The sequence below is a fragment of the Aptenodytes forsteri genome, unplaced genomic scaffold (assembly GCF_000699145.1).
Source record: "Aptenodytes forsteri isolate BGI_AS27 unplaced genomic scaffold, ASM69914v1 Scaffold35, whole genome shotgun sequence".
Lineage (NCBI taxonomy): Eukaryota > Metazoa > Chordata > Aves > Sphenisciformes > Spheniscidae > Aptenodytes > Aptenodytes forsteri.
This window is the reverse complement of record NW_008795334.1, coordinates 2268896-2283427: the sequence shown is the minus strand read 5'-3', so window position 1 is coordinate 2283427 and position 14532 is coordinate 2268896. Positions and strand designations below refer to the sequence as shown.

Genomic DNA, 14532 nt, shown 5'->3' with positions numbered 1-14532 from the left:
AATGAGGAATGAGAGCTGGCATGAAGACAAATCTGTTTGCAAGCACTGGCCTGTACCGCCTACTCTAGTTCAAGTCACAGCACAAGACTCAGTAGTTTGGACTGCAGAACAGGAAAAGACCAGTCAAAACATCAAAGAACACATCTCATAATCATAATACTGGTACAGAACTGTGAGCCATCGGGCTCAGAGAAGCCTGAAAAACACTGAAACCTCAAATTCTTTCTTTTGTACAAACTGGAAAGACACTAAGGGGAAAAAAGAGGAAACCAAACATTTCTAGAGAAAGGAGAAGTGTGTGTAAGTACCTCTCACTAAATATTACCACACCAATTCTGAATTCCAATATAAAATCAATTTATTTTGAAAGCAATCGTATTACTATGAATGGTATGATCTATTATAGCAGCCAGTCAGCTAAAACATTAGAAAATTCATCATGGATTCCACAACATTCACATTAGTTCAAAATTACTGGCACCAGCACAATCCACACATTTGCGTATAAACACGGCACTGATTTCAATTGTTTCCAACCAGAGAACGTTCTCCTCTGTATCTTAGTTTCTTTTTCAGACATGGAAGTGCATCATTCACTGCACTTGCATTTGCAGCTCTCCGAAACAAGAGACACACTTCATTTTGTATATAGATACTGCCTCACCAAATTCGGGGGTGGGGTGGGGGATATTTGTAGAATTTCTTAGGGTGCAGTTTTACAGCAGTGTAAGTCAACCCAAATCTGTCAGACCTGTCCCTCAATTACGCCAGCATGCATGCAACTAGTGAGTGACACTACTGAAAAATCCCTTTTCCTGGCCAGGTTACTTTTCAGATAGATCTGCTTCTTGAACCAGCTCACTGCATGGCTGCAAAAACACACAGGGGAGGGTGGGACTGCTTCAGCCCAATCTTAGGGTGCAGTTTAATGAATCTTTGAGTTGATTTAATAAGGTCAAACCCAACGAACACAGTGTTCCAAATTAAGCTGTCACTGCGAGTAACAGTTCTGCCACCCCAAGATTGTCATACAGCTTCTGCCAGAACAAGGAGGGGGTAGTAGGTGACTGCTTAAGTCACACTGATCCAAATGAAAACTAACCTGGAAAAAAAAAAAAAAAAGAAAGAAAGTGTTTTTGAATAGGATCACTTCCACAATCCAGTATCCTGCAGGCCACAGACACACCTGGGTTGGCGTGTGGAAAAGGATGGCCCACAAGCAAGAAAGAGTACTTCACCGGCTCAAAGTGCTGGCTTTGGTGTTTGTGCTTCCACACATTCCAGTAGAGTGAAGCACACCAGGGTTTGATTCAGGGCAATCCTCCAGCTACTGGTGTAGCAACTCCATCCTTTCCAACTATACTACTTTCCCCCTCCTCGCCTACAGTCAGTATGCACTTCTATTTTTTTTTTTTATTTTTCTCCTCTTACTCTTCACAAACTTGATTTGTTTCTATGACTTTGAGAGTGCTGCTGACTCAAATAAGGCAAACGACTTTGAATCGTTATTCTCCCTGAACAGCAATGGCAGCAGTGGTGAAGATGAGTAACTGTTTCCTTCAGTAGCAGCGTCAACTTAAGAGTACTCCAAGTAGTCAGGTACAACAGTGTCAGGATGACAAGCTTCCAAAACACAATTCTGGCACTCTGTAAAGACGACTTGCATTATTTTTAGATAAACTAACTTGCTTTTGACTGTATTAAATACCCGCTATGCAGGTCAGCTCAGATTACTAAGCTGACTCGCAATACTCTGCGGAACTAACCTGTCATTACTTCACCTTCCTGATGAAATTATTTTTGCCCACAGTTTTGTTTTCGAGCAGAAGATTGATAAAGATGATGAAAAGCAGTGGGAAAACCCTCAACAAATCCTCTAAAAATGCTAGCAATTAATATTTTCCTCATTTATAAAATTTTGAGGTCATCGGCTAGTTTTAAAATTGATTTTATGGGGATGTTGCATGATGCCAGGCTTTTAACCAAAGGGTTGACAGGTGTTAAATCAGATAGTATACAGAAACTTAACTCATCACAGCCCACATACAGACTGAAGTCAGAGTGACTCTGAAGAGTCTCAAGACAGTGTGAATTAGGGCACAGCTCCACAGTACCATTTCTCAGGAGGCAGAGCCGGTGTAAGAGTCCTTGAAGATGTCTCTCAAACCAACTTCATTGCTAGATAAAATGGAGAACTCCATCCTCACAGATGTATATGGGTATCAGAAACCAATTTTAGCATCAGAAACGGAGTGGCACACAGAGCTACAGCTCTAGGGTGAGTATGCTTTAATCTACATAACAAATCCAACTCAGTCAGAATGCTCCAATTTGCACAAGAACCTAAATTAAGAACAGGAAAAGATATCGAAATGAAACAAAATTAAATGGCACTTTTTACTTTGTAATCTGACTGAATGTGTTTTAACCTTTAAAGGGAAACAAGGCTAGGACTGAAAGAGCATTAACTTTGGAAAACATTACATGCCACCCCCGCTTTCCCAGCTGACGTTTAGAAACATAGCCTTTAACTTGGTTTTCACTCCCAGTTCAAAGGGATTTTTTTTTAACAACTTATTAGGTTTTCTACTGACCTACTTCCAGTTGTACCAACGCATATATATTCTACAAAGATATAGTTTTAGTACTTGGTGAACCCTCCCATTTCCTAAAGCAAAATTCTCATGATTTTACAGCAGTCTAGACTACTAATTCCAACTGGGACAAAGCTGAAATCTTATTTCCAGATTTCCCAATTTCCCTTAGGCTGCAAAGTTATGCCTACTTTCATATTCTACATACATTTTCTAAGAAAAAATGTCACTAACAGCTCACAAATGCAACTCCTAGACCTTCATTTACTGACTTCACACAAGCAAAAATAGTACTTCTTTTCTTGCCACTGGAATTTTACTGGTGATAGCAGAAGTGGGAGCTTTAGAGAGATGGATTAGAAGTTTTTCAGAAATAGTGACACATGCTAACTACATTTACAAAGGATGACTGAATGAGGTATTTAAACAAACATGTATTTTCAGCAAAAAGCTTTAAAGTTGCCTTGCATTTCTTTGTTTTGCTTTGTAAGTGAATGAATGTTAACTCTGCAGCAATTCAGTGCTGAGAAAGAACCACCTGTCAAAAACCAAACACATAGGGTAACCTTTTCCACTTCCCCCCGGAATGCTGAGTTCTGTTTCTACCATCGAAAGTAAGTACTGAGTTTACTTTATTTCATTCTTGTTACTGCAACAGCTTAAGAATTAAACTTCACTTATCCTACAATACATTGCGCCATTGCACGAACAAAGGAGCATAATTTCTGAATGATTCCTCTTCACTGTTTCATGCAAACGAAGCTTTTGAAGGAAAATTGTATCGTTTCTAACTGGCTAGGGCATCAGGACTAAAGCCCACAGAAAGGCACTGCAGTCAGTGAGAGTTAAGTGACTGAGTATCAGGTTTTACTCTTCTAAATCACAAGAAAAGAACAATTTTTATATATCTCAAAATTTAAATTTCAAATAATTCCCTACTAAATTATGACTATGGCTTGATTAAATTTCAATAATGAGTTTATTATGGAGAACCATTACTGCATTTTGGATAATTAAGTACATGCATACATTTTCAAATAGTAACAGAAGAACACAGTTAAAACACAAAATGATATTAAAATAACAAGATTTACCCTACTTCAACTACTCTATCTGAAGGTAGAGTAAAATTTTAAGGGGAATATCCAACAGCATTTTCCTTTCATTAAATTGGTAACACAAGTAAAGTCAATCAGTTTATTTTTTTCAAGGAACAACTTATTTTAACAAGCTTCTTTTCACATCGACACTATGGCATCATCATAAGGCTCAAACCGCAAATTTTCTTTATATTAAGCACTTCCTAATAAACAGAAGAAAACAATTATGTAAGAAAAATACTATAGAAAACATTAACTAAAGAACTTAGTAATTGTCTTTTGAGATTTTTAGCTACTTTTGAGTGGTTTGGTTTTGCTTTTCATTTTTGCTTTACCCTTTCTGTAATAGCATATTGCATAAGCAATTTTCATCAAGATGATCAAGGAATGCAGGTATCAGTTGTTAAAAAATACCGCTTTAAGTTAAAAAAATTAGTAGTATTTTCAAATACTGCGCACAGCCTGTGGGTTAAGAGAGTATTAAAAAGTTTTTGTGCTTTATCTTAACTGTTTACCTCCTTTACTGCTGCTATCATGAGTTTTATCATGAGCAGCAAAATTAACAATGGGTGGTTTCCAACAGATCTGTTTCCCATCACTCTCCTCCGAGAGGGCTGCCAACTCACTCCCTTCTGCATCCCTCACTCTCATCCTCCTGCACTACCTGCCCACTCCCCTCTGAGTGCCGTGCCTGGAGAGCTGGGGAAGGGGCAGCAGATCCCCTACAACATCTGAAACACCCATGTGGAGAATTAGTTGAATTTATTCTAGCTAGCACACGGGCTGCTGCCTTTTGAAACATTTAACAGTGCAGGTCCGTTTTCCTTTGTACAAACAGAATTCGGATGTCTCTATTCTGCTCAGCACCAATTAGACAAATCTTGCATCTCTGAAACCTTTGCCCAACTGCCAGCAAGTTTTGAACTAATGTAACTTCAGGGAAGATCAGTAACAAAAAAATTAGACTGGCCAATCAGATAAAAACCTCATTTCATTAGAAAAGCAAGCTAAAAACATTTGTCCAGACAAAGCACTATCACATATACAAAGTAAACTGAAAAAACAGAAATATGTTTTCTTTCAATTTTTGAGAGACTAATTCTCGGACACTTATTACTGTAATTTTAAGATTTCATAACAAGTACAAGTTTGAAGTTATTCTTTCGATGGTCTCTCATGTTAGATGCAGTGATAAAAATAGTTTAAAGATCAGTAGTTACACAATATTAAAAAAATATTGTAAACCTGCAGATCTCAAGCTATTCCCTGATGGTCAATCAGGTTATTTTCATAAAGAGCCATAAGAAAGACAGAGACTACAATTGCAGAGGAAAGGGAATTCTTTAATGACTGCAAGCAAATGCTAATACTACTAAACACTAACATAACTACTTTTTTTTTAAGCATGTGCATTTTTCAGGTGCTGCAGCCAGCAAAGAAGGGGGTGGGGTAAAACTCCAGAAATACTTGATTTCTCCAGACTCCTTTTAAAATATTCTTTCTCCTTCTCTTTCATCTTCAATGTCTGTTTCAGTTCAAAAAATTATTTGTAAATAGAAAAGACATATGTCTCTCTAATGCTTACGAATTTATTTTGCCAGTACAAAACTTTTTCTCTGCTTCAAAAGTTTGGAAAGTTTTGATAAATCTCCTGGAGACAGATGTCATAATTTCTACCATAAGGTATTAAAATACAACACTAAAAACATAATATAAGGCCTAAAATTGCTAACGACTACACCAAATAGTGTTTCAGCAAAAGATGACAGGCTCTATTCATGGAAGACAATAGAGTACCATTAAGATTAGGTAATATTACTGAACAACTAGAAAGAAATAGGAACTCACTTGAGAATAACTAAGACATTAAAAAGGCTGACCAGTCTTCACAGTAATTTGAATGGATTTTTCCCCCACTGTGGCTGCAAAACTGATCCTAACACTGCAAGCTCTGACATCGCCATCAGATAAGTACCTATCATCTGTCTCACATAAATAAAACATATGTTTAGGATATCCCGTGTTACCTAGGTACCACGACGTTTTCAACCTTCTTTTCTAAGCAGGAACATACTTTCTGCCAATTTTAGCTTTGTTTACCTTTAGCAGTACTTCATCATGCTTAAGACATCTTTGCAACAGCCAAATTCTGATGTCAGCACAGCAGTGGGAATACAGTTCATTAGTTTACTGCAGCTGCAGAGCCAGCAAACACACATTGCTTTGAGTGACACCAATAATAAGCATGTGTTTTAGATTTCTAGGTAACAATGGTGATTAAGAAGATATTGCAGTCTGGAAAAATTTCATATACGAAGAATTTTTAACATAGATTGGGGACTAGACAAAAGTTTGGTTTCTTTAACTACCAAAATGGCTATAATATGTACTGTGAACAAATGATCTGCTAATTATTTTGTTTTTCAACAAGTTGTTTAAGTTGTTTTTCTTTTTGGTAGCAAAAGATGCACATAGGCATTAAGCAGACAAAATAATATGAATTGATTCAAGTAGACAAGGAAGAAATGTAACCTCAGATGGTGTTTGATTTCCCTTCCTATCAATCATCTCCATATTACTGTCTGCAAACCAAGCGATAATTTTTCTTTCACTTCATAGCGCTGTTGTGAGATTAACACTTTGTTTATGAGTCTTTGAGCATAGCTAAGGCTCTTGCTGTTTTACAAACTTATGCATACAAACTCCTCATAAGAATGCAGTGATGTGTCAAGGATTTTGTATCCAAACTTTATTTAAAATATTTGAATACACAAGAAGTCTCCCACATTATACCATAAAAATACATACTGACAGGCACACCTACCTAAAGTAAGTGATTTATATGATTAAAGCATGTCGCTTGTACTAAATACAACATCAGTTCAGCTCTGCTCTGCCGCAACCTTCCAGTATAACCCTAAGAAATATTTAACCTTCAACAATTTTTTGTTTCAATTTCAATGAATGTTCTTTCTTCAGGAGAGGGGGGCAAAACCAGAAATTCCTAACTTACTATCTGTCATTCGTTATTTTGTATGCTTTGTACGCTTTTATCACAACAACTCTTATTCATCTCTTTTCCAAGGTAAACAATCCTATACTTCTCAAACCTCTAGTCAGTCTCCTCAATCCTAATGTTAATACGGTATTTGGTAAGTACATACCTTTTTTTTTCCTTCTCCTCCTTTAAAGAAAAAAAAAAAAAAAACAACCAAAAAACCCCCAACCAAAAACTTGAAGCCATTACTTTGTTCAGTCCACAGAAAGGACTTGCTCTGGAGTTAATCAAGGCTGTTTGGTAGAGGAGCATATTGCCCAAAGGCCACCTTTCTTATTTATTGAAGCTGGAAGACTATAACTGAAGGAAAATAGTGCAGGAAAGGAATATTCTATGCCATGTTTTAAAACGGTTAAGCCTGAAGACTTGCATGCTAGCCTCCCACCTATTACAAAGTTTCTATACAATGCCTGTTAAACAGCCTATAACAAAGTTTTCACAGAAAACATTTGTCATTTTCTGGGTTCTTAAGCAGAGATGATGAGGCCTGGTTTACAGAAGTGCTAGGCACTTAGAAATGTAACTGAAATCAAAGGAACTTGTGGTCTGAACATGTAAAGTGCAACAGAATGCACAGTCACTTCAGAACTCACATTTTAGAAATGCCAAATCAGGCACATGAAGCCAGCTTGTCTTTCTTGTGTTTGGGTTTGGTTTTTTTCCTTTCAGTAGCTCTTCAGTTCCCCATCTTTTAAACTGTGATTAACATCATGTCCTCACCTCACAAAAAAGCATTAGCACCTCCTTTAAAAAAAAAAAAAAAACAACCAAAAAACCCCCAACCAAAAACTTGAAGCCATTACTTTGTTCAGTCCACAGAAAGGACTTGCTCTGGAGTTAATCAAGGCTGTTTGGTAGAGGAGCATATTGCCCAAAGGCCACCTTTCTTATTTATTGAAGCTGGAAGACTATAACTGAAGGAAAATAGTGCAGGAAAGGAATATTCTATGCCATGTTTTAAAACGGTTAAGCCTGAAGACTTGCATGCTAGCCTCCCACCTATTACAAAGTTTCTATACAATGCCTGTTAAACAGCCTATAACAAAGTTTTCACAGAAAACATTTGTCATTTTCTGGGTTCTTAAGCAGAGATGATGAGGCCTGGTTTACAGAAGTGCTAGGCACTTAGAAATGTAACTGAAATCAAAGGAACTTGTGGTCTGAACATGTAAAGTGCAACAGAATGCACAGTCACTTCAGAACTCACATTTTAGAAATGCCAAATCAGGCACATGAAGCCAGCTTGTCTTTCTTGTGTTTGGGTTTGGTTTTTTTCCTTTCAGTAGCTCTTCAGTTCCCCATCTTTTAAACTGTGATTAACATCATGTCCTCACCTCACAAAAAAGCATTAGCACAAGAATAAAATTAATAATTCTTTGAGGTTTATAACAGAATAAATGAGGGCATAAGGATTTCTTAACTAGTCTGTCCATTTTGGTGGTCAATCATCAGAAGTTATCATTCCTAATTCAGCAACCTCGATTTTTCCTCCTTTCAAATTGGGGCTTCTTTTCTTTCACAATATATTTATCTTCTTGTTGCCAGGAAACCATTAGAATAATAGTGTACATGTGAAATTGCCATTAATTACTGATGCACTTGTAACAAAAGAAAATTATCAGATACAAAAACAAAGGGTCTCATCATCCATCAGTTCGAAATTAAGTAACATCTGGGTGAACCTACATGGTCTATTTCTCTAAGGATTGATTAAATTGGGACATTTACAAAGCAAACAGCTAATATTCCATTGGAAAAAAAAATCAGAACAAGATTTCTTCTTCTCTGACTAGTGGCCTGTCCTAGTTAATGAAAAACTTGATTGTTACAAGAGTCAAACTAATTAAAAAGATTAAACTATGAGCAAAATCAAATTAGAAATTTGGCTTTAGGCTTACGTGGCCAGCAATAGCTCAAGAACATTGCAAATTGCAGTCTGCAGTTAAATACAATTAATGGAAGTTTTAAAATTATTAGAATAATTAACTGCGGATCATTTCTGTAACCTGGCTATATGACCTCCACAAAACTACTTATAATTCTTAAATGTAAGCATGTAAGTACATGCAAGCCAGAGGTCTAAGCCATGAAAATACCCATGCCATCTAAGTCTTGCCAGCAAATAGTACTTATTAACTAATACAATACAACATACTTAATATGTATATCTTTTCCCCTCAAGCATACCAATTCTAGTGTATGACACAATATAAAATAGATTTTCTTCTCCCAGATGACACCCCAATTTATATTTTTTTAGTTTCCTTCAGAATAACTACCTAAGCATAGCCAGGTCAGATCAAAGGTCCATCTAACTACACAATCTCAGAGAGTGGCCATTAACTTATGCAGAAATATCAGGGTGAGTAAAGAGCAACTTTTTTTTTTTTCTCCAGCCTACTCCAAAATATTTAAGTAGCAAAAAAGCAACCTTTCTCAATTTTAACATGATGTAACAGATGCCTAAAACACACCTGTGCATAATACGATAAATTATTAGCATTAACTATTGCTAGTGATATAAGGATAATCTTCCAAAGATAAAGACACAACAGGCCCAACTACAAAGAGGCCAACATCTAATAACCAGAGGAACATGCAGAAAGACAATGGGAAGGAGAGGGAGTGTTTGTTTCACTCTGGCACAAATACATATCAGATAACTAAGAAATGCCATGGGACAAGATAAGGAAGACTTCAAGGCACACTAGGAGTGCTAACTTCTCCAGACAATCACAAGCTAGGCCTTGGGGAGGGGTGGCAGGGGGAGAACTGGGGAGAGGGGAGAAGGGGGTGTGTGTGTAAATCAAAAGAAACTTTCACAGAAAATGCCTTGCCAGACTGTCACCATGGGAAAAAGCAACAAGACTACTGGACTCACTGAAAAACAAAAGGAGGATCACTCCCCAAAACAACAACAAAAAAACCCAACCAGAAAACAGACTACTAACCGCAGCTATGATAAAGAACTACATCACACTCAAGAAATTCTAACCTATAAAACTCTTAATTTCACAAAGACAGGTTTTTATACTGCCTTAAACCTTTGTTAAAAATCTCTATGCTGAACTAATTTATCATTCCTTTTCCTTTGGAAGGTTTCAGCAACTTCCTTTTTTTTTTTTTGGTACTTTTGTATCTTTAGTGTCTGATTAAATATGCTTTTTTTACAGATTTTATGAACTTAGCGTTGCTTACACTGATATCTGTAGGTAAAATAAAACACTGCACTATAAATGTTTTCCTTTTTTCTACAAACTTGTCATACACTTTACCAAACTGTATAGCTGTTGGTACAAAGCTGTATCTGAACTTGTCACCGTGCATTATTTCTTTTACTTAAAAAAATCTAGCAGGCGAGATAGTTTTGCAGAAACAATGCAAAAGTCCCCACCTCTATCTCAAAAGATGACATTTGCAAACTTTCATATTCAAATCAACTCTGAAGTTCCTTCAACACTCTAAGGCAGGACTGCCACAGAAAGAAGTTGCTTTTTCCCCTATGCCAGCACAAGCATTTGTGAGTTCTCACAATAAATCAGGCAAGAAAATGATTCATGCTAAAATTAACACAGGTTTGGTTTTTGTTGGTTTTTTTTTCCCCTCCGAAGTTTTAACCCAGATCTGTTCACCCATCCATTTTGGCATGCGGCAAAACAAAATGCTTGTAGAGAGGGTACGGAACAGAGGTTGGGACAAGCAGCAGAGAGAGCCACTTCCTTCAGTGGCAGTTCTGGCTTTGCCTACAAAGGCTGTTTAAGTCAGGCTCTGAGAAACTCTACGGATTTTGGATTGATGGGGCTATTTTTAGCGTATCGACAATTAAGTACACTACTATTAATCTTATTCATAATCATGACAAGATTATGTATAAGTGACATCAAAATATTCTCTTGTGACCAAAGAAAGTTATATCTGAGATTTAATAGTTTACTAACAATATACAAGTCTGTGGAGTTTGACAAGGCAGTAAAACACAAGTCAATTCTGAAAAAATTTCAATAGTCATAGAGAAGCTTTGCAGCAAAGCAGATGCTGAGTTCCTAAAACTTCTTTCAACCTTCAGCTGTCTTACGGGAAGAAATATAATATTGCTAGTACAATTGTTCTCAACTTGTACTTAGTTGCTGGCTCGATTTTGGAACTGAAGGACTACTTGGGTGCCTTGGAATTCTTTGTTGTTTTCCACTTCTATTGCTTGGTTAAATAAAAGTTATCACCTCTCCCCACAAGCCTTACTAAATCGACAAGCATTTGACTTACAGCCCTGAAACCAATCACTATATAACTTGAATAGTTGCACTGTAAAGAGGAACATTAGCCAAAAAAAGAAAACCCAAACCAAAAAAACCCCACCCCATTTTGTAGTACAGTAAGCCTCAACTCTCTGCTACATGCTAGCTGCCTAGTTTGGTTAAACTTAATTGGATCTATTAAATGGACACTTGTCCCCAGCCATAGCACACCACAGTTAAAATCACTTCTTCAATAGCTGAAATTATACATCACATACTGTCCCACTCCAACGGGACCCATCAATATAATCTAACACACCAAAAACCACCTTTGACTCCATTAAGCACCTGAACTGGTGTTTCATTCGTCATACATATGCGATCCAGAGGCTTTTCCTTTCTACATCGCTCAGAAGGTACATGTTGATTTTAAAATTCTCAGTACTTCCATTTTCAGGACAGTACTAATGTTATCATACAGACATATCAAAACACTGTAAATGAACCTGGCCTACACTTTATTACCCACAACCCCAAGCAGAAGGAGGGAAAGGATAGAAAAACATTCTTTTTAAAAGTCCTTGGCACAAAAGCTGCTGCTCATGCACTCTGGGACAGGTGCCCAGAACGTCTCAAGTTCCAATAATAAGTAAAGCCTTCATTACGAGAAGAGGTCTGGACACAAAAATACAGATGTGATATCAGAAAAGTTGCTAATAAGGATACAAATTTGTAAGCTATTAAGTTGACCATGACTTCCAATAAGCTAAGAGAACAAAAATTTGCAGGAACTGACCCAAAGCCTGGTGGCCAAAACACCAAGTTACACATGCATCTTCTGTAAGAGACACACAGAGCATCTTTAGATCATATATGGCCAAGAAGGCGGCAAAAACCCTACAGTTTCAAGGATTGATTCATGCCTGAATTTATACATTCTGCTAAAGCTGGCTGTTAACTTTCCACAACTTTAAATATAACTAAACGTTATCTTTTAATTGAACAGAACTTTTTCATGCATTCCATCCCAAGCACTGCATCATCATAATATTCCACATGCCAAAGTGAATTTGTTTTTATAAATCCAGTTGACATAAAGATTTGGATTTCATAAAGATTATTTATATGTCTATACAAAAACATAAGGAAAAAAAATACTTGTTGGTTTAGTTCTAAAGTGTACAGTACTTCCGATTTTCTTGATGCTTCAGTAAAGCCAATATCTGACCAAAAAAATGCCTCAAACTCAGATTAAGCAGTACCATAAGAAAAATCTTCCTTTGTTGTTTCAGTGATGGTAGGTCCACTAGCAAAGTATTTGTTCCCATTTAAATTTAGTCTACAGTCTTGAGGTCATCTGAATTCCTTAACAGTAGTTCATAAAAAAAGGAAAAAAATTAATTGAACAGAACTTTTTCATGCATTCCATCCCAAGCACTGCATCATCATAATATTCCACATGCCAAAGTGAATTTGTTTTTATAAATCCAGTTGACATAAAGATTTGGATTTCATAAAGATTATTTATATGTCTATACAAAAACATAAGGAAAAAAAATACTTGTTGGTTTAGTTCTAAAGTGTACAGTACTTCCGATTTTCTTGATGCTTCAGTAAAGCCAATATCTGACCAAAAAAATGCCTCAAACTCAGATTAAGCAGTACCATAAGAAAAATCTTCCTTTGTTGTTTCAGTGATGGTAGGTCCACTAGCAAAGTATTTGTTCCCATTTAAATTTAGTCTACAGTCTTGAGGTCATCTGAATTCCTTAACAGTAGTTCATAAAAAAAACGGAAAAAAATCTGCTCTTAAACTGAAAATTATGTCCAACACACACATATGAATTCAGCAAAACATATATGCATGACTTTGAAATTCTATTATTCCTATTATCTAGGAATGGCAAGCTCACCATTGCAAGTTCTGCAACTGGGACAAAATAAAATACCCATTTCAATGAGCACCTCAGAATTGCACTCCTCCCCATTCCACACAGATTTTGATTCAAAGTCTCCGTCCAAACAATCAAAACTCTAGGATCTTCTCCTGTAACTGGCAATATTCCACTGGAGTTTTGAAAATACTAGGCTGGACTTGTCCATTCAGTAATTTTCAAAAGTGTAATTAAACAAGGCTCATTTTCAAAGAAACAACTGGCATGTGCCTTGCTGCTTTAAAAGCAAAGCACAAAGCCTACATTCTCTTCACATTCATAGCCAAGACATTTTTCGGTGTACTGACTAGCCAAGACCATGATTTCTATTTTTCAATCTTAGTGGGGTCACTGTTGTGATGGGAAACAGATCATCAGATGAGAGAATATTTCCGATCTCTAAAAAATTATTACTACACCTCCACCCTGGGCATAGGACCAAACCCAGGTTACAACAACTTTCTAGTCCAAAGACCATGGCGTTAACAAACGAGCTGTGCCAATATTTGATCAATGCTCAACTTTATTCTCTATTTTCAGCATAGAGTTAAGAAATAATGCTACTGTATCACAGTAGTATTTTGTGTTTCCGGTGGAAAAAGAGATTAAAAAAAATAAAAAAAAACAGAGATAAGCCTCCCAGTCCCCCAGGATGCTGTCAAGCAAGCAGAGAAGATGCTTTTGTAACAGTCCCTTTTGCTTCTGAAAATTTAGCAACTTCACCAAGCACCAGTTATACTCAATAGGAAAGAAACGATATGTATTATATGAAATTGCAAAATCTGAGGCAGGTTTTACATATGAAAACAATTTCAAAATTCCATCTACAAACTCCAGAAATTCATCTTCGCTGTTTGTGAACAGTGCTATCTTTTCAGTCAAGAATACCCTTAACTAGATCTACTTGTTCCCCCTGCTCAACTATGCTTGCTCAAAGTGCTGGAACCCACAAAAACATTCTAGCTTACCAACAAAAATTTTCGGTAACATATCCTGCAATTATTACTTATGATTCCACTTCAGACCTCTCCCCAAAACTGTGGATGTATTTCACATACAAATTAGCAGTTTAATGTATCAACTCTGGCTTTGAGAGAACTTCGCGAGAGTACAGACACGAACTACAAAAATGACTCTTCCTCTTTTAAGGAAAAGCAAGGAAGTGGTATTCCCATAAAGGTCTGCAGGCAAGAAAGAGACATTTCAACTATGACAAGGAAGCAGTTCTCTAGCAGTTCTCCTTTCCCGGGATGAAATGTTTACCTTAAGAAGCAAAAGTTGCAGGGAAGGGGACGGTGGTCAGGATTGCTCACCTTTAACCGTTTAACCACCTCATCGTTGGTAATTTTGTCCGTAATCTCCTTTACTCCAGGAGGATAGTAGATGATTTTACCATCGGCAGCAGGTTTTGGTTGGGTAGCAGGGAAGTCCATCCTGGTGCTGCTGGTTATAAACTTTCCTTCTCCACAGTCCTCTACCGGCCTCTATCGGTCAGAAAACAAAAGTTCAGCAGAATGGAACCGACTTTCTAACCCTCTTTTTCCATTTCTCACCCTCAATTCGCAGAAGGCCCCGGTTATCACCCCGCCGGCTGCGCCCCCCGCCGCTGCC

The 14532-nt window shown here is 37.1% G+C and overlaps 1 protein-coding gene across 1 annotated transcript in view; it reads right to left on the bottom strand.

The window, feature by feature from the left end:
- Positions 1 to 14398, bottom strand: part of PDS5A (PDS5 cohesin associated factor A) — an 86671-nt gene extending 72273 nt beyond the window's left edge. The window contains exon 1 of the mRNA XM_019472306.1: positions 14235 to 14398. Within this exon, the coding sequence (XP_019327851.1) occupies positions 14235 to 14354 (120 nt within the window). The 5' untranslated portion in view covers positions 14355 to 14398. The remainder of the gene's footprint in view (positions 1 to 14234) is intronic.
- Positions 14399 to 14532: the final 134 nt, after the last annotated feature.